Below are 26103 nucleotides of genomic sequence, written 5' to 3'. Positions count from 1 at the left end.
ACTGCAACTAGGTCTGCAAAGCCATAGATAGAGAAAAACTCTCAAAAGTAATTTTGCACAAGTGAAAACAGAAAAAAAAAATGGATCTGTAAAATCTTACACTAAAATCTGAAAAACTTACAGTATGTAGCTAATATGAACAATAATTTGGCTTGCTGCATCTGTGACAGTAGGTTAAAAATACCTGATGTCAACCACAGTAAAGTACCATGAGGCAAAGGAATTAAAAAACTTTAAGTATTTGTAAGGTAGCCTATCTATCAGCTCTTTGACCCAACAACTGGTAATAAACACAGATTATTTTTTTTTTCTCTCTCTCAAATTTTGTTTCCCTGAGAGATAGGATGGACAGAACTGAAATGATGAATAACAAAACTATAGGCAATGACAACAGGAAATGAGACTATTATAGATAGCTGATATGTGGGATTACATTTAACACAATAATCTAGTTCTGTGTCATGTCTTGAAATTATTTGTTCACTGGTAATGGGGAAGGCAAATAATCTACTGTAGCATGTCACTGAGTTTAGTAATGCTAATAAAAAGGTGCTGAAGCACAACTACTACTTGAATGAGTAGAGCTATTGACCTCACTGGGTCTAATCACACAAAGTAATTCACCAAATGAGTAAGAATTGCAAAACCAAGCCACTTGTTAAATTAAAAGATGTATTTTGGATATTTTGCAATGCTCGCTATGTTTTTTTTTTTAAGTGGGTAGCATTACATTATGAGAAAAATGAGCAATAGCCTTTAAACTATGTGAAATCACTTCTTAATTTCCTGTTCAGAGACTGAAATTTCATCATTAAATATAGGTTAAAGCTAAGTCCTTTGGTTCACTTTTATTAGCAATACTGATTGTTCTCCCAGTTAAATAAGTCCTCCCAGTTAAATATCAGTTGTCTTTATGTTCCAGATGTTTGCAGCAAAGAGCTACTATTCGGAATTGATGTGGTGATGACACAGAGAAGGAACAAATGGCACAGAGCTGTTTGCCCCATTCATCATGTCAGCGACTGGAAATAATGACAATACCACACTGGCTCATTCCAAATTATGCAGCCCAGCAAACAAATTAGCCAGACTAGCAGGAGGTCTCAGAAAATTTGACTGAAATCTGCCATGGACAGCTATAGAGGTTACATGGTTATGGATTAAATCGCTGGTGACAGAGGTCAGTAGAAAAATGTCCCAAGAAGAAGTTTTGCCTCTAGCTGGCACTTGTAAAGTTCTTTCAGCCTTTGCCTTGGGTGAGTAGTTCTATTGACTTCACTGGATCTAGCTGCATTTAAAGAGTAGGAATTACATATTCAACTCTGATCAAACAGTGGGTAAGGATGTAATAATGGTGTGATACTTGTAAGTAAAGGTTGAGCAGAAGGATATAGGGGTTTACTTGTGGTTACCACTGCATTTTTGCAGCAGGCTCTTAGTTACAGTTCTGTTATTCTTCCTGTCTAGGTCTGATTTTCTGTATTACTGTTGGTTTTGTCTGACAATGACATTCCAGTCAGGTACTTTCTATTTTTGTATTCTAAGATAGGAATAGAACCACATCAGCTATGCAATTTATAATGTTTTAATCCTTGCAAGGAGATAAAAGTGTCAGGTGCCACAAATGTTTCAGGGCTAGATACAGATTCCTAGCCTGATACAGGTACCATGTATTTGGTTGTAATATGCCACTCTGACATCTTTTGCTAGTCTGTAATAAGTGATCTATGGATTTAATAATTTGAAGTGTCTTTCAAAAGTTCACTAAAACACATACTCAATGCTGACACACTGTTGACCGTGGCTAGGATTAAAAAAAACATTAGAAATTGAAGATGTCTACCACAGCTGGCAACTTCTTCACACTGCTGTTACACCACTGACATAATGACTTAAATAATGTATTATTATAGAGCAAGAGTAGAGACTCTAGCCCTGATCAAGGAGGTAGTAACATCTGTGGAGAGCAAGAAATAGCTTGTATTTGTGTCTTTAATAGCTGCATGTTGAAGTGGTAAAATCAAAAATGACAGAAACAATGCACCTAAGCAAAGGTGTTGCTGTCCAAAAATGAGAATTGTGATAGTATACCACATTGAGTCTGGGGTTTTTAAATGTGTTCACTGTTATTGAGGGTACTTGGATTATCAGTGATGGTCTGGCAATTCATAGGGTGCTGTCTGCTTTGAATAAACCTCACTAATACACAAAGTTATAGTCCTAGTTGCACTGATATCAAGCAGCAAAGTTCTCTGTTGTAGTTTACTCTGCTTTTCAAGGAAAAAGATTTTTTTTCAAGAAAAGATAATTTCTTTCCAGTGTAATTTAAGCACTTGCTGTTGTGATTGGAGCTCCATTATGTTTGATATGTCAAATAAGAGCCTTGTTCTGAACAGCCTACAACAAATTTGAAACAAAATACATACAGCTGGTGGGAAGCCAAATTCAGAGCAGTTCTGCACCAGGAGCGTAAATAGAGCATTTGCCCTCATAAGAAATGTTTAAGATTACTTTTGAAAACATGTACTTTCATGTTGTTAGGAAACTTTCTTTCCTTTCTCCTCAAAATAAACAATTAGTGGAAACATATTTTCATTTGAATTACTAGCACTTCATCCCTTTCTCTGCAGTGGTTTTGTAAAAAATTCTTTTTCTTCACTGCCACTTCACTCCCTTAAGCCAATAGTTTCTGGGATAAGAAGGGTAGTTTGGTGGTTTTTTTGGTTTGTTTTTTTTTTTACTTTAAAAAAAAAAAATGTTTTCTGATCCCTTCATGAATATATTTAGTGTAATTAAAATGTTAAACTTAATTCACTCCTGTACTCATAGGAGCTAAAAGCCTGAAGGAAAGTTTTTGAAAGCGTATGGGACTGCCAGCCTGGGTGGTCTAGAAAGTATTCATACAGGATGCCTATCTCTCCATGTCTTTCCAGTGAGTGCATTGCCTATGTACTGCAGATTACATTCTTTGACCATTTCAGTAACTTTACTCACATCAAAATAAGCACTTCATTCCCAATAAATATGCATATTTATCACAGCTTTGCTACTAGCCTGCTATCATAACTGGTAATCAGTTTCCTTCCTTATGCAACAGCAAACATTTTTATTGGTGCCATCCAATATGCCTTCTGAAAATTTTCAGTGGCCACTCTGTGGTTTTTTGTGGGTTTGATTCTGTGCCCACTGACAATTTTGCGGGCAAGGAGAATGATTGTAGGCCAAAAGCTGTTTGTACATTATCCACAAAAATCTGTTGAAAGGAAGGGAAGAGAAAGACAACTGATTGTGATGATAACAGTAGATAAAATTCAGATGGAAAATGCAAAACATCAAGTCTCTGCCTGCTTCTTGCTGTTTCCCAAGAGTTTTCCTTGGGCCATCTATCAAAGTAATAACTGGAGAGGATTAAGAGGTGTGTCAAGTTTCAGAATTGACACCTGTTTCAGTGTCTAGAGATGGATTTTGGAGGGCTTATAGATTTTATTTTTTTTTTCTTTTAGAGACAGGGGATCAGCTGGGGAGAAGGGGCAGAAAATGGCAACTGCCAAAAAAAATTCTGTAATTTCCCATTTTCTTTATGGTGCTCTTTTCATTCACCTGACTGAGTATGACTTGCCTCAGAAGCATGCTGTTGTGCCACTCTTTGAGAGATGAGCCTAAGAGCAGGTTAGTTATGTCCCACCTCTGTGATTAAAAATCAACAAATCCATCTGATCTGTTGCTATACTAAACAATAACAGATTTTCAAGACCCATTTGGGAAATAAAAAATCAGCTGAAGTTTTTTGGATGTAAGACAGTTGCATGGATTGCTGTAGCTTCATAGTGTACCAAATGAAATTTTCCATCTTTTGTAAACTCCTCAAATGTGTAATTCCATGTGTAAAGACTGTAAGTATCTTTGCTTAGGTACTTATACCCATGACCCCTAAGAGGACTGTTCACCTTGGTAATTCAGAAGCCAGATTGTCTGTACTGGGAAAACCAGTACAGTCCAGAAGCCTGGAGTCACATTTCAAGCTGTAAAGCAGCACTTCTTCATCCAGTAGCCCTTAAAGAGGCCTCCATCTTTCTTAAAATTTAGTTGAAGTCTGAGGTGTGGAGAAGGGACGTCTGTCAGCAGAATTGCAACCTCCATGTCCCTTAGAAGAGGAGCAATTCTGTGGAATACCCATCAAGACTCAATGGGTGCACTTGTAGAGCAAAAGTTAAAGAAGTTTACATAAATAGGAAAACAAAAAGTTGCTTCCAAGCACATAGTAATCGTTTGTACATGCTGTCGGGGTAAATTGCTAAACTGGTATTCTTGCTTCATTCAGAGAAGTTTTAATAACAAGAAATCAAATGACACTAAGTCCAATCTGTCTATTCAACAGCTGGGGGGGCTGACAACAGAGTGTCAGACTGAACCCTCCAAGTCCCTTCCTGCTCCCTGACTCTTGGTTGTTAGGGCTAACTCAGCTTTCACAGGTGATCATGGATTCAGCCACCTGTGCCCCCATCTCTTGTCCTGACACAGTGTGAGCATTTCAGTTAATTCCAGGAAATTTCTTTTATTTAAGTGGTGAAAGGCTCTCTTGTTGACAGGACCTTTTTCCACGGCCTCTCTTCTAGAATTTCATGAAAACCAGCAAACCTATAAAATATGCAAATTTTTCCTGTGGTTGCTCTTCCTAGCCACTAATATCTGATGTAACTAGGAGCCAAGTATACAATCCCCTCTGCCTCTCCCTTGGGGACCCCGTTCATGCCCTTCTATCTCCTCCAGGTCCCAGAGATGGAAAAAGAGCCATGTCAGTCCCTGGGCTCTGCAGATGGTGCGTGGACCAACCAGAGCTGGAGGAGACCTGCCTGTTGTACCATGTCCCCTCTGATGCAATGTTAGTATGGCATCTGCCTATGTCATGGATCTTGGTTCTGAGATGATCTAGGATTTCATGAGCAATTCCAAAGCATTTTGTTTATCCTTCATGGGGAAGTTGTGCAAGAGCACTTGAGGGAATCCAGCAACATTGCTGTGCAGTTTTATGCCCAGGTGCAGGGTGATACCCTTAATCATTCCCATAGATGGATTGGACAGGTAGCAGGAAACATGGTTTAGGGGGCTCTTCCATGTTAATGTTTAGGAACTTCAGCCTGCAGCCACAGCTGGTGAAGTCCAGATGAATTTGGAAAGACTTGGGGAGATAACTGGCCAGCTGTTACCTGGCTCTTGCTTAAGTCACTTTATGTTATGGTGTTTTCCTATTTGTTAATTTATTTCAGCTGCACTGGTGCTGCTATTATTGTAGGTCATTTACATATCTGAGGCAAGAATCATCTCTAATATCCTTGTGTCCACTGGTACCAAACATACTGAGATCCTAATCAGAGGAAAAGTCATCACTGGTACTCAGAATTTACAAGGTGGACTTGTGTTATAAGATAAATGATCAGTAGAGCAAGAAGGCTTTTTAACTGTGTGCTCCACTACCGGGGCATCCTCTGCAACTAAACTTAAATATTACTAGAACTTTTGAATTTTAACAAAGGAATAAAGTTTGACTCCCTGTTTTTTCAACTCCTGTTTGACACTGGCGTCTGTCTAGTGGAACAGAGCATAAAGCTACTGATTGTCATCGTGTAGATCCTCAATGTGGCATATAAATTTTCATCTGTCAAGAACTGAAATTATCAAGATCTTGCAACTGGATTGCGATACCATTTCATAACTATGCTCTGATTATCTGTTCTCTGGGAGCAAAGATCTTGTGCGACTCCTGGCTTGATGTTAAACCTCAGCTAATTAACTGTGTGTATTTTACTTCACTTTTGCACCCCACTCCTGAGTAATTTGTGTCAGGGAATTTATTTACAAAGGATTTAAATACTTTCGTCCTGATTTTCAGAGATGAGTCAGCAAAGACTCTATGGCATTAATATGATAATGAAAAATTGAGGAACCAAACTGAGACCTGGGCATTCATTGGTGGTTTTCCTATAGATTTCTAGTAATTGTAGCCATGTCTTACAAAATTTACTATCATCCCTGGTGAGCAGTCTGCTTAGTAACCTTAGAAATTTGCCATCTTTTTGCTGATGTACAAAGACCTTTTTTACTTTTGACTAGTACCCAAGCTACTAAAATGAAGCGCACATGTAATCTTAGTAACACTGGGGTTCTCTACAGTTAAATACAATCAGGATAGTAAATATTTTCCTTCTGCTTCCCAGAATGATAAAAAGAGACACAGGGTATTGTAGTTGGTGGTTTTGGTGTTGCAAAGTACACAGTTACTGGGTCCAGTGTCCATGGAACACAGTCTCATATTTTTGAGGAATGGATATAGATGTAGCTAACCAGTAGCATAATAGATAGGGATAAAGAAGCCTGAATAGCAGATGGCTTTGAATAAGATCTGAAGGACACAATAAAAAAAATAATTTATTTCTGCAGAAGAAAATATCACATCACATTTACAGATCAGCTGTGTGTATTTGGCTGACTCACTCTTTAATGTAAATCATTCTCCCTGAGTGAAATCAGGGCAGGAATTCTACTCAGCCCCTAGATGTAACTGTTCTGTGAGGCCTGGCTTTTAGAGAATGGTTAAAAGAAATCTGAAAGGGCAGCTGATCTCTGAGGTTTTAAAAATTGCTCATTTCATATTTAGATGTAGTGTCATTATTCAAGTGCTTCTTGTTTGTGATCTTACATGTTCAAGACATTGAAAATTAAATTAAATATAAAATATTTAATTCTATTTTATTCATATAAAGGCATCTCATGGGCTTGTAGTAGATAACAAGTGTAGACTTACAGACTGGGAGTAGAGACAGAATTTGCATCATCTGAACGGTTATCTAATCAGAGATTCCACTCCCCCATAAACCTAATGAAAAAAATAATAAGATACATGTGATGTTCATTATCTCACTTTGTGCCCTGAAAGGTGCTGAGTCTTTTGGGAAGAATACCTGGCAGAGGTGTTAGCTGAGGTACTGGAAGCTGTTAAGAGGAAGAACATTGGTAAGTTTTTTTTTGTCTTTATCATGACAGGCCAAGATGACCAATAACTGCCTGAGCAGATGGCATGTTTTACATATGTTTGATTTGCTGTGACAATCAAGGAAATAATTCCCAAATGAAGACTATTTGTTGGGAGTGGGTTGTCAGGTGCAGAGATCATGCTCTATGTTATCTTTTTTTCCATTTATCACAGTATCATAGGTGACAGATACCTAGAGAAGTATTACTGACCTTTCTATTTGCCTACTTCAGGCCCTAATCTCAGTTTTTTCATTCCAAATATGAACTCTGAGGCACAATAATTTATCTGTTCATGACATATTGTCAGTTAATCTGTAACTGCGTTATCCTTTCCGGTACCTTAACAAAGCCTAAAAAAGACTGATTCATACAGAAATGAGGAATTCTTGCCTAAGAAGATGACCCAAAAGACAAATCCTAGGAAATCTTAGTTGCATTGGTCAATCAGGTGTAATTGTGAAGCAAAACATTTTGGTATTTTACCTTTTCTTTGTCATTTTAGTAAGTTAAGGGAATATCTTATTGATCAAAACTGTTACTGTCTTATTAATTGGAGTAAATATAAGTCAAAGGCTTCTTTCCAAGCACATAGAAATCAAACCTAGTTAGAGCATATCAGTGAGGCACTCAACAGATCTTAAGTCTCTGCAGACCACTAGGTGGTTTGAAATGAGGTGAAATATAGGAGAAAACATGCACAGATATTTCTTTTAAACGCAGTTCAGTCCAGGTCTCTCACAGGTAGGGATCAAAAGTTTTACAACACACTGAAGCTTTGCAAATCCTTTCAAAGGAGAAGGTACATTTTAGCAATTCAGTAAATGTCTAAGACAAATTTTCAAAACCAATTCAATGTGTTTCTCTGTATATTCTCACTGTGCTTCATTTAACATCTAATCTCCTGCAAAATATACTCAAGTCGTAGGCTGTTTTTTATATCACATTTCATTGCCAAGATGACAGAGTAATTTTTTGTAATTAAAACACTCCAAGTGTTTTTATTCTTCTAGCCTTTCATCCTTACTGTTTTTCAAAATGGGTATTATAATACAGCTTTCCTTTAATCTGTCTCCACAGTAATTTTAATTATTTGGGGAGGAACCATTTCCATTATATACTACCAGAGATACTCATACTTTTATGTTTCGCCACTAAAACTCGAAACATGAGAAATCGGTTCAGTAAAGACTATTTATTTGAGTATTTCAACAACCAATACACTCTTATCTTAAAAGCAAGGAAGTATGTTAGTCCTGCTTTGTAGTTTCACATGTGTTTAAAACTAAATTAATCAACTTTATAGAAGCTCATTTCACATCAATTATAATAGCTCATCATTTATCTCGTATTACTGTCCAAACTGATTATAAAGGGGCAGTTTGCTCTTGTAAACACCTGTGCAAGCATCTGTAGAACAGGGCAAAATCTATTATTTCTAGTTCTAAATAAAACTTCATGTTAATGCTAAAATGTTTTCTACTTCCTTGCAGGGTTAATGTTTTATCTATCAGACTACTTATATACGAAGAGATTTTTTATTTTTTTTAAAGTTATTTAGTTCTGCTTAGTGAAATAATATTTTTTTCAGCCAATATACTCTTAGCAAGAGGAACCATGTAATTTTAAAGATTATGCTGCTTAAATTTGCAAACCAAAACATTTTACTACTCTTCTCTAAGTGGAGTAATGTGGCTCTATGTTCAGAGTATTCAGGACTAAAAAAAAAAAAGCAGTGCTCCTCACTGGGAGATACTCAAGAGGTAATGTATCTTTAAGTGTCTCCGCCTCTGAATCCACCCACTTCTTGATAGCTGCAGCAGCCTCCTTGACTCATAGAAGCTGTGTTCATACAATAGCCAGCAATGAGCTGTGTTTTTCAGAGAATTTAAGAGTACACCTCCTGCTATGTATTTTGTGTTCTAGCTTGCTGGGGCTGAAGGTGTATGAAATAAACAGTTTTAAGTTTCTAAGATATTGCAAAAGATACTGCCTCCGTTCATCCTGGAAAATCCTGACAGACCAGTTGGATACCTTTCAGGCCTTAATCAAGAACTTTATCTGCTCATCCCACTCTCTTTTTTACAGTAGAAAGACCTGAAACACCCTTAAGAACTGAGAGTCTGACTAATTTAAACAGATGGCTAATCCCAGTGCTGTCTGCAATGGACATCTACATCATCATCATCAGAAACAGAATAATCTCTTAAAAAGTGGAATCTATAAGAAAAATGGAATTACAAAAGGAATGAAGGTAAGGTTTAATTGTTTACCTTATTTGCCTCAATATTGAAAACAAATAGGTAGTTGCAACATTATGTATTAAGCTATTTTTATGGTGCTCTCAGTCTGCATTGAATAGGTTGCATGGATTAGGCTTGTGTGTTAAATTTTGTAATCTTGGGACAGGAGGCTGCTTCTTTTTCTTTCATCCTAAACTGCAGTGAGAGTTGTGAGTGCTCATGCAACATACTGTTGGTACCATGGACTGAATAGCCTTTATTTCATATCAAACACAGCAAACACCTGCACACTGACATGTAGTTGTTTCCTTGTAAACTTAACTGGTTCTGAACTAGTGTCTGTGATTTATTAATCATTAGTGGAAAGCTGTTTTATCAACTTGAACTGTCTGTGGAGTGGTTTTATGAGTGTGATTTATTGTTGTACAAGTATAACAAAAAGAAAAAAATGTAGGCAGGGGAAGCTGTGTTTCTTGATGTTTATATTTCTGTAAGGTTGGTTTAACTGCTGCCTGAACATTACTGAGGTCTGATTTCCAGCCCTGTATTGCTTAAAATCCAACTGAGTTTGATTACTATTTTCTCAAGCTGCTCTCTCTCAAACCAGCATTTCTCATTTATGTGAATATTTTGTAGAATAAGTTGGCATGTAGCATCCTAAAGAAAGAACCACAAATCCAGAGGTGTACATTTGCCAAAAGAGCCCAAATCTTAGAAGCTGTGTGCCCACCATACCTGTTCTGACTGGGAACATACCATGTGTGTTGCAGTGTCCTAATTCTGGATCTTGATGTGATCATTAGTGAAAAAAAAGTCTTGTAGTGACTAGAAAAAGGGTGGTTTTACAGCACAGTGTGTTGGTGAGATGGAGAAGATGACTTTTGGAGTCTGAGAGCCCACCTGGCCATCCCTGTTGAAAGCCTTTGACAACAACTGTGGTCAGGACTCCGCTGTTTTACAAATAAACTGCTATCTTACATCTTTCTCTAAGTGGGACTCTCACGCACCTAGCAGTCTAATGAGGGCACACCCAGTGTCATGCTTAATGATTGTCTGGCTTTAGGTGTTTCCCTTGGTATGGGTGTTTCCCAGTCATTGGCTTGTGTAGAATGAGGAAAGCAAAAAACCTTGTGCAATGATGTAAAAGGCCTTTCTTGAGAATTCCTTCCAGAAATCTAATTTAGTATATTTTTAGATACTAAAATATATCACATCTATCTCTTCATCCTTTCCTGTATTAGCTATTTTCCATGATGTCTGACATCTTTGCTTTCAGTTTGAATGGCAAATTGTGAGGACTAAGCCTCACCATTCAGTTTTTGTGAACCTCCTGGAAATGTGAATGGCTTTCAAAGCAGCAGACTCCCAGGAGAGGATTAATTAGGATTTCCTCCTTAATAGGAATGACATGGATGGAGAAGTAAAGTGGAATATTACTGAGGGTGAGCAAAATGGAAATAAAGGAAAATAAGGAAATAAAGATTGGCTTGAAAGGGCTGGCAAAGAAATTAAGGGAATATTAGTAGATGTACCTGCCAGATTAGTGAAGTCTTACAAGCATCATATGGTTAGAGGAAAAGGGTGAAAGAAGCACTGAACTAGTAGTAAATACCATTCACTACAGAGGAAGTGGTGAGGAAGTGAAGCCTAAGAAAGTTCAGGAGGCTTATCAAAGGCAGATTTAGTAAGTTTGGGTGTAGCACTGTCTCCCAGGTTACATACCATTTCCCTTCTCTTCCTGCTTCAAACACAGATTGGGAAAGAAGGAAACAATAAGAGACAAGAGTCCTGTATGAATCCATGTAGGAATCTCATTCCTGGTAGGAATCTCCCCATTCCTGTCTGGTCTGTTTCCCCGCCCCAGCTGCCTCACCCTGTTCAGTACTTACTTACGCTTCATCCTATTTTACAGGAACAGATACTGTTCCTTCCTACCTGATCTGTTTATGTGGCTTATTGCTGTAGGTGTGCAACTTCACACAGACTTCCAGTGTATTTACATTTGCACCTGGCTGAGGTGCACTTCCCAGTTTACAGCTGGGATCCAAGTAGCAGGGAATATGGCAGCTGGGTGCACAAGGAAACCTGTGCAGGAACCAGACCCAGGTTTGTCATTATTCCAGTCACCCTCCTCCTTTCCTCCTCCTTTGACCCTTTCTCCACCTTGTCCCCATTTCCCCTAACATTCACACACACATCTATGCATTAATACTGCCTATTCAGTAAATTAATTCACCAATAAATGCCTTACATAGAAGGGGAAATAAAGTGCTAGGATATTCATGGGATGCATCTGATAGCAGCTCTAGCACGTGAGACTTGCAGCAATGCTGAAACTCAGGTTTAGTTGCATGTGTGTTACTTTGAAAGGAGGAGAGGAAGGAGATGTGTTATAGTTTGAGAGAGGCAACTGGTGGGGCAGAGGCTGCAGTGAGAGCATGACACAGTGGAGGCTTCTAAGCCAGGAATATGTAGCAATAATTGCACACAATTGACTGACTGGAACATCAGGCTTTGCAGAAATCAGCTCTGTAAACCTTTTTTGTTCTAGGGAGCCCAGAGAAAGCACTGGCTCCAGCAAATTCTGGCTTAGGAAACGATTTTGAAAACACTGGCTCAGGAACAAGATCTTTTGTGTCTTAATGATGTAAGAACAATTTATGTGTGTCTGTGTATGCATGACAGAAATAGAGAAGCAATCTGAGACAGCAAAACCTCCAGGATTCAGAAGAAAGGATTTTGTTTAATGGATTGGGGAAGGTAATTAGGTAATGCTCAAATGTGGGGGAGTGAGTAGAGACTGTTCTTGCTTCTAGCAGTCTGTGGCATACCAAGGACAGGGAAGAAGGTATCTGGGTGGTAAAGAAGCAGTGAAGCATCCTACCAGAAGAGAAGATGTTGCTTTTGGGGAAGAAATATAAGACTTTGTTGTGGGACTGCTTGTTTGAATAACTCCTTTGATTATTTTAAGTCTGACTCACTCAATTCTGGCTGATAGCACAGACTTCTATGTAGTAAGACACCAGGCCTAACCATGTCCCCACAACCATGCTACATCCTTGTATTCATCAGAAGTTGGGCCCCACAGTAAGACCTAAGCTTTGGGAGGTGGGTCGTGGGCAATCTCTTTGACTTTGTTATAGCACAGGCAGATGTTTTGTGTTCTTCCAGAACCTGCAACCTGGACTTACCTTTATCCAAAACACAAACCAGTAGCTAACCTCTTTATTTAAGTAATAGCCAGGAGAAGATATTTTCCTTATGATGTTTTCTTTTACTGTTATATTAATTTCAATTGGGTGTCAATTCTAGGGGGCAGTGGATTTTTAAAACAAGTATGTGTGTGCAATGGAAACAATGTTTTTTATACAGTACACATGCAACAAATTTATTTCTTTGATAAAACATTTCCTTGGATGTCTTAGAGAGCCTCCAAGACCAAATGAAGACCAAAGAAAGCCTCCTCCTAACTGTTCTATTCCACTATAGATTCCATACTCTAGAGCCAGTTTTAGTTCCTTCCATGCTTTTGGCTCCTCTTCTTTTCTCCCTCTCCTTTCTGCATTACAATGCCATTTAGTCTCTAGAGAAGATCTTTAAGAAAGCATTAGCTCTTGAAAAAGAGAGCAATGAAAGGAATATGCCATGCAACTGTTCTCATGGGAATAATTTTCTTGTATGCTGTAAATGCACCCCTGTTACTACTTTGTGGTCTGTCCTCTCACATAGATTGTACCACTTACTTAATGTGCTTTTGCTTGCAGTGTAACTAGCAAAATTTTAATGCAAACTCAATATAATAATATTCCACAATTAGAATTATATGATAAGGCTCATTAATAAGATAAGAGAAAGGAGGGAAGGATAAGGCTGATCAGATGTCAACCTTTCCAGGTGTTTGCAGCCTCAACTGCACAACCATAATGATCTATCACCAGAAACAATTTTTTCTGAGCTATTTTCATTTTTTGGAGTTAAGTTGGGTAAAATAAACTGAAAGGAGACTTCATTGGCTCTACCCTATTTCACCTGCAGCACCTAAACCTTCTTAACCTGTCCCACTGTAATACCTCAGTGGAAAGTGCAGTCCCCATAAGCTCTCTTGGTTCCTTAGCTATAGTGACAACAGGAAGATACTGGGAACTGATTTCTAGTAAGAGTTCTCTACAAGTTACTTCAGCTGCAGCAGACATGACCTCTTCATCCTCAGTTCCTGTCTCCTCTTCTCCTTGGTTTCGAGCCCCAGAAATTCATTGCTTTGCACCAGCACTCTCAGCTAATAATCACAGGTCTCAGATCCACGCCCTTGTTTCTGTCATCTACACTGCTATGTGATGAGCTCAATGCCTTGGAAGCAGGAAATGTTGAAGACATCCTTCTGCAAAGTGAAATGTGACCAGTGTGTAAGCATATGTAGCAGTCAATGACTCTTGGAGCAATGTTTTAGGTTTGTTGCATGAGACTTTACTTTTGTAATGCTACCACAACAAATGAGTTTCTGGTAGGGTTGGAGTCACTATCCCGGTAACACCTGGAAATCTCTAAATTCAGGTAATTAAATTTTGGAAGTTTAAGCCCTGACAAAAAAAGCTTTATATTTGCTTTGGCTTGAAAGACCTAGCATGTCAGATCTTTAAGCACAACTTCTACTTAGCTCAAGAACAGCTCATCCTTGTACTCATGGAAGCAAGTAAATGTATCGGTAGCCTGGCTTAGCTAACCACATAACCCACGACTGAGCTCAAATGCAAAAAAACAGTGTGCAGTAGGTAGAAGCAGGAATGGTCTGTGAAAGAGGAATTTTGAAATGTTGCAGGGGTATATTGGGATGGTGTTAGGAAAGCCAAAGCTCTCCTGGAGTTGACATTTGCAAAGGACATTGAGGGAAACAAGAAGAGCTTTTAATGCTACATTAGTAATAAATGAAAAAAACATGGAAAATGTGTCACACTGCTGAACAGGGGTGAGTGATTTAGTGATTGCAGACCCCAGGTAAGGCTAAGATACTCCATGCTTTCTTTGCCTCATGTTTCACCAAGGAAGTCTTACAAGACTGTGTTGCCAGACTGCCAGGAGTAGAAGAAGATTGTGTCATGGATTTCTTGAGAAAGATCAGCCCATACAATTTTATGGGATCAGAAGAGAGGCATCCAGCTGATATCATAGTGATATCACACACTATCATCTTTGAAAGGTCATAGATATCAAAGAAGATCCCTGATAACTTAAAGGCAGATGTTCTATCTGTCTTCAAAAGATAGATCTTTTCTAGCAGAAATTGTCACTGGGTGCAGAGAGAAGGTGATTGTGAATGGCAAGCATGGATGTACCAAAGAGAAATTAAATTTGTCTTGCTGATTGTCTTCTGTGATGAAGTGACTAGATTTGTGAAGGAGAGGAGAGTGATAGATGTCATCTACCTTGACTTTAGCAATACTGTCCTCATATGCTACTTAGGACATTACGGTCTCAATGGGTAGACAACAATGTGGGTTAATAACTGGATGGAACATTGGGCTCAAAGGGTAGTGGTTAATGGTTTATACTTTGCCTGGAGGATGGAGAGGTTTCATATGGGGGGGAGGGAGGCAGAATCAAGATGCAGATAACATCACTGGGGTGTGTTGTTCTGGAGCCTCCATCATGGAGGATTTCAGTACTCAGCTGGATGAAATCCCAAGCACCCTGCTGGGAGTTTGGCTGGAACAGAAGATAAACCAGAGACCATCTGAGGGCCCATACAGACAAAATGAGTCTGTGGCCCTTATGTGTAAGGAGGCTGCAGTGATCTAAATGTTGACAGAACATATGCAGAAGACCAATGGGGCTTCTGTGAGTAATTACCTGACAAGCAGCTCATTCTAGTTCAGTAGAGGTAATTAGTAAGAGAAAGCCATGAAGTCGCTAGTCCCATTGCCTGTCTACTTCTGTCCCTTCAGAGTGGGAATTAATACCCTTGCAAGCTGTAAGTGGCAGTCTAGCTTTCAGAAACAAGTAAGGTAGTTCACATTTTCTACCTGTAAAGTCAACAAGGGACACAGATGTCTGCATTCCATTGCAGAAGCAAATTCATTAACATAATGGGCAGATAATGGCTGCCTAGGGACTATCTGAATCTCTGTGTGTGCTGGCACAGGCTGGACACAGAAACAGTCACAAAACCAAGGGTGAAATGCAAAGAGTAAAGTTATTTTCATTACCTCTCCAATGAAGGAATCCCCAAAGCAGCACCCAGGCAGAGGCACAGAAGTAGGGATGCAACCACCACACAGCTCAGTCTGTGCTAGAGGATCACCCAACCTGTTGTTTTCACCTGTATTTCAGGGATCTGCACAGGTGTGGTTTACCAACATATTTTTATGTCAAGCATGTTACATACCATGCTTCTCAGTCTATCACAGGCCTGTGCTATCAGAACTCATGTTCTTCTTGTCCAACACACAAGGCTAAACAGCAGTTAGTACAATATATGTCTTTTTCTACAACTCAGATGCAGATTGCACTTGAGCAATCCTCCTTGCCAATCTTCCATTATTTTCCCACATTCCATCCCTTTGCACAGGGACCACTCCCACTGGGCTGACAAAGCTGGAGGTGTCTGTTTGGGCTTGTGGAGTCTATAGGAAGGTAATACAATTTACAGAGGGACCTAATAAACACAAACAGAAAGAAGAACAAACAAATCTCTACAATATGGCTTTGAATCAGGTGTTCCAGGTGTTCCACTCAGTCTGTCAGAAAGCTAAAGCACTCAGGCAGCCATATACCTTCAATTGATTGCAGCTGATGCATTAAGTCCTGGAGACAGGGAATGCCATCCTCTCTGCTGTATATTCATCATGTATGTTGAAGCAACACATTTTGAAAATCAGAGCCATGTTCATGGTGTCAAAGGAGATAGTCAATTTTGTATTGTTCCAGTCAATTTTGTATTGTTCCTTAGCCTACAGCCATTACCTCCTCAGAAGAAAACAAAACAAAACAAAACCAGGAACATTATTTTCAAAAACACTTAGCATAGCATAATTCTGTAATCCAGCTCTGGGGTTGGCACAACAATGAAACATGTTGTGAAAAGATCTGCAGCTGCTAAGCCTCTTTCACCACAAAAAGCAAATGAGCTAGTTACAGTGGAGACCAACCAGATCCAAATATATACACTTTGACCTCACAGAAATAAATCCAGGGCATGTGCCTATAGTACAAGACTACAAAGCATGACAAGCTGAGCTGTGACAAAGGAGGGGGAAACAGGAGTGTTGTCTCCTTATGGGGTGTTGTATATGCTGTTGCCCCAGCTCCCTCAGCTAATACCTCTCTGGGTTTGCTAGCCTGATGTGGGGTAATAGTTCACACAGATGGAAGAACTATGGCTTGCCCTTTTTCAGTTTAAATTTCTATTTGAGATTGTGTTTGTGTCAGCAATAACACCATGCCAGTGCTACCTCCTCTAGATAAGAGAAGGTAACTGAAACAGAATTCAAGAATCCTGTATCAATAGAAGAGAAATTAGAGTATAGGAGCACATTGCATTCTCAGGGATTGTTATGTGAACCTTTACATCTATACTAGTAGGTTGTGGTCTCACTGTGTGATCTGTCAGTGTAAACAATTCCATTTGCTCTGTAGTTTATGTTTTGGGAGAGGAAATTCTTCCACCTGGAAGAATTTCAATCTTTACCATGTTTTTTACTGTAAATATTGTATTGTAAGGTGTTTGAATTTGAATACTCCAGCTATTAAAAAAACTCCTTTAGTGAGATGTGAATTGTAGTGTTGTAAAGCTAATCTGTACTGAAACTTTTTTACTTGTTTTTTCAACATCCCACTCATTCTTTCAATCAAACCATTAGCCTGAGGATGGTAGGCAGCACAGAATATTCACTCCATCCCTAGCCCATGAGCTCGATCTTGGACATGATGTCCAACAAAGTGTGCTCCTTTGTCACTTTGTATTTGGTGAGGAGGTTTGTATTGACAAATGAGGTGCTCTACTATTTAAATCATGTTATGTTGATTTGCATATTTGGTGGTTTAGCAAAAACCAGTCCTGACACTGTATCTGCAGCTGTGGATACCTGTTAGCATCCTCTGTACAGGGCCAGGGGGCCCAGATAATCAACCTGCCACGTATTCAAAGCCCACTAACCCAGTTTTATCTTTTTGCATGGCCTATATAATGTCCTTAAATGGAGCAGCATAAAGACTGTACAATTATGTGCACGTGCTTTATAAATATGTAATGGCTCTTGAAAAGAAAGGAAGACGTATTGCCATCTTTCAAAGATGTAAATATTTTGCTGTTTTTTCTATAAGACTTAACTATGCCTGGTAGTGTAACTGCAAGTGGGGGGTGACTTTATTCGGTTCTCTATAATTTCTGCAGTCATCCTCCAAGTGTCATTTGGTTTTCAAACAGGCCAAATAGGACTGTTGAAAGTAGTCATGGTTTCTGAACAATTCCCACTTTTTAAAGTGACTGAATGGCTTGAGTAATTTCCTCCTTCTCCCTTGATGTACAGTTGTATTTTACAGTTACCACCTTAGAAGGCACAGGCAGCACAACAGGACCCCACTTTATGGAATCCATACAAGACCGTTACAGGTCGAATAACGAATATTGCTTGTAAAGTCCTGGAGCAGAAGCAGTCATTTACAGTTTCAGCTGTCCTGTCAACATACCAATACCAAAATATACTCTTTAATTGGTGCAATTAACACCATCATTGTAAATGGAGGGGCATTTCCTATTGTTAAGGTAAACCTAGTGTGGGGGACAGGGGTTGGATTACTCCTTCAATCCACAGATCTGTAGTGTGGCTTTTTATTATTATTACCATGTAACACAGTAGCCTCAACTCCAGCATCCACCGGAGCTAAAACATGTAAAATCCCCCCAGACCACCACTTCGTAGTTAAAGGAGCACAGGGATGTCAGTTTCCCCAGTGGTAAGAGGCTAGAGTGGTGGCAACTTGGGGCAACCTACTAAACTTTCATTTCTATTGTTTCAGCATTTTTCAGGCAATGCCTTACCTTGAAGTCAGGGGTGGAGGGTGGGCACAGAATTGGTGTAGGGGCCAGGACCGGTCAGCTTAATTGGGGAGGTGCTAAGTTTTCTGATGTTGCAATCCCATTTATTTCTGATTGTGGTACACTGGCTTGTAAAAGATCACTCCTCATTTGTTTCTTCATCACCCATGATGTAACTCCTTTTGGTTTTGCCAGCTTTCTTTTCTTCACCATCTGCATAGCTGGTCTGAAGTTAAAGCCCCAGTTTGCCTCAAGGTATTTGGTAGTGTGCCTCCATTACCCATAGCATTTGTGACTGCTGGTATAATCAAGGGTGAGGCAGGTACTCCTCTCAAAAGCTGCATTTTGAGACTTGTCACTACTGCTACCTTGTATAGATTGAATCCTGTAATCAGTATATGAGCCATTGTTGTTATCAGAATGTTGTCAGGCACGTAAGAGTAAGGTGCTAGGCAGTACAGCAAGTGACAAAAAGCAGCCCCTAATAGTGAGGGAAGCAAGACCTGTGTCAAGCACAGAAGCCTGCTGATTAACAGCTAAATACAATAGCAGCATTTAATTCAATAAGCACATTCAGATCAAATCTGTCATTATCTTGAACCCTTGGTGCCCCACACTGGGTGACAAAAAAAGGGACTGTTGTGGTTTAACCCCATCCAGGTCACTCACTTTAAGCACACATCTGCTCATTCATTCCAGTCTCCTCTGTTTATTACCAATACATGCTATCAACCATTCTACAGTGTCTTGCAGCCCACAGCACCACACTGCTTGAGTAGTAATTACTTCTCATGCAATTGCCTTTGTATCTTAATCACAGAATCATAGAATGGTTGGGTTGGAAAGGATCTTAAAGATTAGCCAGTTCTAGCCCCCCCACATGGGCAGGGACACCTTGCACTAGACCACTTTGCTCAAGGCCCCAACCAGCCTGGCCTTCAACACTTCCAGAGAGGGGACAGCCACAACTTCCTTTGGCAACCTGGGCCAGGGTCTCACCACCTTCACAGGAAAGAATTTCTTCCTAATGTCTAGTCTAAACCTACCCTCTTCAAGTTTTAAGCCATTTATCCTTGTCCTCTCACTACAGACCCATGTAAAAAGCCCTACCACAACTTTCTTGTAGGCCCCCTTCAGATATTGGAAGGGTGCTCTTAGGTCACCTCTAAGCCTCTTTTTCTCCAGTCTGAACAACCCCAACTCTCTCAGCCTGGGGAGGTGCTTCATAAGCACCTCTTCATAAGCACCCCTTCATAAGGGGAGGTGCTCCAGCCCTCTCAGCATTTTAGTGGCTCTCCTCTGGACACATTCCAGGAGCTCTGTGTCCTTTTTAGGCTGGGGACTCCAGAACTGGACACAGCAATCCAGGTGACATCTCACAAGAGTAGAGGGAGAGAATCACATCCCTTGACCGTCTGTCTGTGCTTCTTTTGATGCAGCCCAGGACCCGGTTGGCTTTCTGGGCTGCAGGTGCATACTGAAGGCTCATGTTGAACTTCTCGTCCACCACCACACCCAAGTCCTTCTCCTCAGGGCTGTCCGCAATCCTTTCTTCTCCCAAGCTGTATTCATGCAGTGATTGCCTCAGCCCAGGTGCAGAACCTTGCACTTAACCTCATTGAACTTCATGCGGTTTGCACGAGTCCACTTCTCAAGCCTGTCAAGGTCCCTCTGGATGATCTCTCTTCCCTCCAAACAGTGTGTTGATTTCACCAAACAATTTGGTGTTGTCTGCAAATTTGCTGAGGGTGCATTCTATTCTACTGTCCATGTCTCCAACAAAGATGTTAAACACCCCTGGTCTGGGCACCAGCCATGGAGGAGCACCACTCATCACACATCTCCATGTGGACACTGAGCCACTGACTACAACTCTTTGGGTGCAACCATCCATCCAGTTCCTTATCCAAAGAGTGGTCTGTCCATCAAATCCATATTGTTCCAGTTTAGAGATCAGAATGACGTGTGGGACAGTGTCGAATGCTTTGTGCAGGTCCAGGTGGATGGCATCTGTTGTTCTGCTTTTGTCCACTGAGACTGTGACCCCATTGTAAAAGGCCACCAAATTAATCAAGCAGGATTTGCCCTTAGTGAAGCCATGTTGGCTGTCACCAATCACCTGTTTGTTATCTGCTTGCCTTCAGGAGGATCTGCTCTATGATCTTGCTGAGGTGAGACTGACTGGCCTCTAGTTCCTTGAGTCTTTTTTTTAATTTTTGAAAATGGGGGTTATGTTTCCTCTTTTCCAGTCAGCAGGAATTTCACTAGACTGCCATGACTTTTCAAATATGATAGACAGTGGCTTTGCAACTTCATCTGCCAGTTTTTTCAGGAACTATGGGTGAATCCCATCAGGTCCCATGGACTTATTCACCTTCAGGTTCTTTAGGTTGTCTAGAACCTGCTCTTCATCTACAGTGGGAGGATCTTCCTTTTCCCATCCCTGCCTTTGGCTTCTGTAACATGGAGAGTGTGACCAGAGTCGTTGCCAGTGAAGACAGAGGCAAAATAATAATTGAGTATCTTGTCCTTCTCTATGTCTTGGGTGATTATCTCTCCCATTTTCTTCTAGAGTGGGCCCACATCTTCCCTGGTCTTCCTCTTATCATTGATATACCTATAGAAATTTTTCCTGTTGTCCTTAACATCCCTTGCCCCCTTCTCTCTGTGCTTTCGCTTTCCTAACCTGATCTCTTACTTCTCTGACTACTTCTCTGTACTTCTCCCAGGTTATGTCCTTCCTTCCACCCTCCGTAAACTTTGTTTTTACCCCTAAGTGTGTCCAGGAGTTCTTTGTTCATCCATGCGGGCCTCCTGGCATTCCTGCCTGCCATCCTCTTCACTGGGACACATTGGTCCTGGGCATGCAGGAGGTGACTCTTGAATATGGACCAGCTTTCCCATGGGCTCTTTTCCCATCCAGGTCTTTATCCCCTTCAACCCTACTAAGCAGATCCTTGAAGAGACTAAAATCTGCCCTTTTAAAATCAAGTGCCATCAGTTTATTTTGTGCTTCCCATGTTGCCCTAAGAATCTTGAATTCTACAGTCTCATGGTCATTGTAGCCTAGTCTCCCATTAATTTTTACATCACTCACCAGCTCATCCCTGCCTTTGAGAACAAGGTCTAGCAAAGCTCCTTTTCTGGTTGGTTCCTCTACCATTTGGAGGAGGGAGTGTAATCAGTGCACTCAAGGAAGTTCCTGGAGTGTTGATGCTTTGCTTTTGTCCCTACAGCAGATGTCAGGGTGATTCAAGTCCCCCATGAGAACCATGGCTTGTGAGTGCGAAGCAGCTTGTATCTGTCTAAAGAGGGCCTTATCCACTTGGTCATGCTGGTTGGGTGGCCTGTAGAAGACCCCCGCTATGATATCCCCTGCCCCTGACATACCTTTAATCCTGACCCATAGGGTTTCAGTCAGCTCCTCATCCATCCCCAGGCAGAGCTCTGTGGATTCCAGCTGATCATTGGTGTAGCAAGTGACACCCCCTCCTCTTCTGCCTTTCCTGTCCTGTCTAAAGAGTTTCTACTCAGCCATCCCCATGCTCCAGTCATAGGAGCTGTCTCACCACATCTCAGTGATACCAGTAACATCATAACCCTGCAGGCAGGCAGATGTGTAACTCCTCTTGTTTATTCCCATGTTTTGTGTATTTGCCTAGAGGCATTTGAGATGTGCCCCCTTCAAAGCAGTTTTACTGGCAGGGCTTGTATCTATCTGTACATATGACTTCCTGTTGGCCTGTGATTCTCTTCCATTTCCAGGTCATCTGTTAGTGGCTCTGTCCTTAGTGGAGTAAAAACTTTTATTGAACTGAGGTATCGGTTTCACCCCTAGCACTACCATGACATCCCTAGGCTCATCTCTAGTGGTCACAGCTTTATCCCCTCCCCCTTCAAACCCAGTATAAAGCCCTGTTGATTAGCCCTGCCAACTCCTGGCCAAAAATCCTTTTCCATCTCCTGGATAATTCTGCACCATCCCCTGTCAGGAGGTCCAGTGCCATGTAAACATCGCCATGATCAAAAAACCCAAAGTTGAACCTATGTCACCAGCCTCTAAGCCACTTGTTGTTCAGGTGTGCTTTCCTGTTCCTTTCAGCAAAGTTCTGCCTTCCTTTTCTAATTCTCTCATTTTACTCCATTGTGCAACAACTTCACAGTTGAAGAGCTCTATGGCTGGTAACTAATAACCATCCCAATCACCCTGCTAACTTGTGACAAGAATTCAGTGCTGCTTTCCATGGCAATCTGCATACAGCTGTTTCAATTGGCAGGGGGGGAACCACTGCCCCATCATCTGTTTCAGACCATGCTTCCAGCTGAGCCCACATATCCAGGAAAGCAGTCATGGAGGTCCAGTGCTCAGTACTGGGCCATTCTGCAATATATATAGAGTCACAGTTATGACTTCCCCATTCCTTAACGTTTTAGCAGTCATGGCATGGCTGCTCCTGGATGCTGCTGACTATGTGAAATGTGTGAGTCAGCACAGGCAGAACACGGGAGTAACCACAAAACCACTGATGAAATGTGAAGAGTAAATTTATTTTCATTACCTCTCCAATCATGGGATCCCCAAAGCAGTTCTCAGGCAAAGGCACACAGGGCAGGGATGGAGACATCATGGAGCTTACTCTGTGCTAGAGGATCACCCAAGCTGCTGTTTTCACCTGTATCTCAGGGATGCACACAGGTGTAGTTTACCTTTGTTCTTTGATCTTTCCCACAGCAGGGCAGGAATCCCAAGCATAAAATAAAAAAAAAAAAAATGATTTTTTCTGTATCTCAGCTAAAGGTCAACTGAGCATCTTTATAAACCTCCTTGCCAGTCTTTCATTATTTTCTCACAGTCTCTATAAAACCTGACTTCACCAGAATAATGGCTAACATCACGCAGCCTGTCACAACTTGTTGTTTGCAAGTGTGCAATGGTGCTTCAGATCCTGTTGAACAGGACAAATATAAAAAGCCCTTAATTTATCATGAAATGCAGGTCTGTTTTTGCTGCCAACAGATGTAGGAACTCTCTCATGGATTTCTTTTTTTTTTTTTTTTTTCTATTAACTTTTGACATGGTTGAGACTGTGGCATTAACCAGCAAATCAGGGCATCAGGTTTCCCTACAATGGCCACTGGCTAAACCGGGTAATTTCTGACATTACCGGCAGCTTATTTTTCCACAGAGAACAGTTTTAGAAAGCAACAAAGCCAGAATTTTTGTGAGACTGAAAGAGTTTTTGTTGTGTGATAGATCTGGAACTGGGAAGAAAAATAGGGAATTCTTCATTTAAGGAGAAGATTTGCAGCAGGAACAGCATATATTGGAGCATATATTAATACAAATGGATAGTTAAAGCAATCAGCTAGATACCTTTAAAGAAAAAACTGTCAGGTGAAAAGCTGAATTTTCAGGGGAGATACCATCTATATGCACTCATGTCTTCATGACAAAGTAGTGTTCAACCTGTTCTGGCAAGGCGACTTTCTCCCTCCCAAAGCACTTTGAATTTCTGGGAGACCATCCAGTGTAGATGTAACACAGCAAAACCTTGTCTGTTCTGGTCTGTGCAGTGGGTGGGGAACTGGCTGACAGACTGTACCAAGAGGGAAATTGTAAATAGTTCCTCCTCCAACTGGCTATGGGTCACTAGTGGAGTCCCCTAGGGACCAATATTGGGCCTCATGCTGTTTAACATCTTCATAAGTGACCTGGATGTTGGGATCAAGAGCACCCAGATGAAGTTTGTTGATGACAGCAAGATGAGTGGAGGATTTGACACCCCAGAAGAGAGAGCCACCCTCCAGAATGGCTTAGGCAGACTGGAGAAGTGGGCTAGCGGGAACTTTATGAAGTTCAATCTAGAGGAGTGTCAGGTCTTGCACATGGGAACATATAACCCAGGAGTGCAGTTCAGAATGGGATCCACTTGGCTAGGGAGAAGCCTTATGGAAAGGGTCCTGGGGGTTTTGGTTGCAATAGGCTTGACATAAGCAAACAGTGTGCTGCCATGGCAAAGAAAGCCAACAGGATGCTGGGTTGCACCAACAAGGGCATCACCGAGAAGAGACAAGGAAGTCATCATCCCACTCTGCTCAGCACTTGTCAGACTGCACCTGGAGTCTTGTGCTCAGTTTTGATCTCTGCTGTACAAAAAGGATATGGAAAAGATGGAGAGGGTCAGGAGGAGAGCCATGAGGACAATCAGAGGACTAAAACACCTGCCATATGAGGAGAGGCTGAGAAAACTGGGTTTGTTCAGCCTTTAGAAGAGAGCTTAGGAGACATCTTGTTCAGCTTAGGAGGGAGGGACCTTATTACAATGTTCCAGTACTTAAAGGGGGGCTACAAAGAAGATGTAGACTCCCTGTTTAGAATCACATGGACAAGACAAGGGGCAATGAGCACAAGTTGCTTCTGGGAAGATTCTGATTGAACACAAGAGGAATATTTTTCACTATGAGGACAGTCAGATATTGGAATGGTCTCCTATGGGAAATGGTGGATTCCCCCACTTTGGAAAGTTTTAAGTCTCAGCTCGACAGGGCACTTCGGCATACCATATACACAGTAGTATTAGAAGGGTTGGACCGTATGATCCTTGAGGTGCCTTCCAACCTGACATTCTGTGATTCTATGATCATCTCAGTCTTTCTGGAAATCATTCACCTGTATCCTTTCCTTCATTTATTTGGCTTTGGCACATGCTCTGTCATGTCCCCAAAAAAATTTCTCCCTCAGCCTACCAAAGACTGAGGATTTAGTCACTTAGCAACTTAAGAATAGGAAAAGACAAATTTGCAGTGAGGTGCTGAGACTCATACCCATTTCAACTGACATCATGCTGCACTCTGCTTCCTCCAGGAACTCCCATTGGAGTTTCTGCACCTGTAATGCTAATGATGATTCATGTGGTCTGAAAACCTGACATACATCCCTCTATGTGACTCACATAGAGCTATTTGAGACTTCAACCTGGCTAATCTTGCAGTCACAAAGCTGTCAGTCTGCACATGGAATCACAGCAGCCACTTGTGCATTCTTGAACTGCTTGGGGCTGTTCTGCAAGAGAGTGCCTTGGCATGTCATTGTATTTCCATGTTCTGTCCATTCCTCTTGTCTCGCCAAAATTTCATTGCTTGTCTTCTGAAAGGAACATTTTTTACCCCTCTCATCCTCAGGCTGCACTTCCTGATATGTAAAGGTAGCTGCAATCAAGCATTTGCAGACATTATTGTGGGGGAGATCTATAAAGATCACCCAAGCCACTGCCTGGAAAGGGAAGGATACAGATGCTTCTGCTCAGTCACAGTGGCAATGTATCAGTGACTCTAGTGGTTTAGATGGGAACTTTGGAGGCCAGGGATTATAACTTGAGAAATAAATTTAAGCCTTAAAGATTCAGGTGCTGCACTGATACCAACATTAAACAATGAAACAATTCAAAGCAAACAAGCTTTTTTTGGTTCATTGAAGAGCATTTCATAGTCTAAGAAAAGAAGAAAGCACTGGAAAAATCAACATGTTTTCCATGCTTTTAAAGATCCATATTCATTAAAGTTCATGACTTTGAGCTTTTGAACTTCCATCAATCTCTTGACTTCAGGCATGCTCTTTTTGCTTTGTCACTGGCCCTAAAATGTGTCTGCTTGTCTCCTGCTGTTGCATCTTCTTTATATAAAGCTTTGCTCTCCTGTGTGTCTTTGTTCCTTGCATCATTGCTATATAAACAGCTTTTTTGTTTGCATGTGTGGGTGGCAAAATTGTTTGGGAGGTTTAGCAGGTACCAAGGTGTGTTA

The 26103-nt window shown here is 40.9% G+C and overlaps 1 protein-coding gene across 5 annotated transcripts in view; it reads left to right on the top strand.

The window, feature by feature from the left end:
• Positions 1 to 977: 977 nt before the first annotated feature.
• SPTLC3 (serine palmitoyltransferase long chain base subunit 3) overlaps positions 978 to 26103 on the top strand; it is a 97719-nt gene continuing 72593 nt past the window's right edge. Inside the window, exons 1-3 of one of the 5 annotated variants that reach the window (XM_071740259.1) lie at positions 978 to 1256; positions 6935 to 7011; positions 9118 to 9283. In XM_071740259.1, coding sequence (XP_071596360.1) covers positions 9170 to 9283 — 114 coding nt within the window. In that variant the 5' untranslated portion in view covers positions 978 to 1256; positions 6935 to 7011; positions 9118 to 9169. Of the gene's footprint in view, positions 1257 to 6921; positions 7012 to 8853; positions 9284 to 26103 lie in introns of those variants that run through there. The other 4 variants (XM_071740258.1, XM_071740260.1, XM_071740261.1 and 1 more) reach the window with 4 other exon arrangements.

Source organism: Heliangelus exortis, chromosome 3 (genome assembly GCF_036169615.1).
Source record: "Heliangelus exortis chromosome 3, bHelExo1.hap1, whole genome shotgun sequence".
In the NCBI taxonomy this organism is placed as follows: Eukaryota; Metazoa; Chordata; class Aves; order Apodiformes; family Trochilidae; genus Heliangelus; species Heliangelus exortis.
Note: the sequence above shows the minus strand (reverse complement) of the source record. Positions and strands in the feature narration are given on the sequence as shown.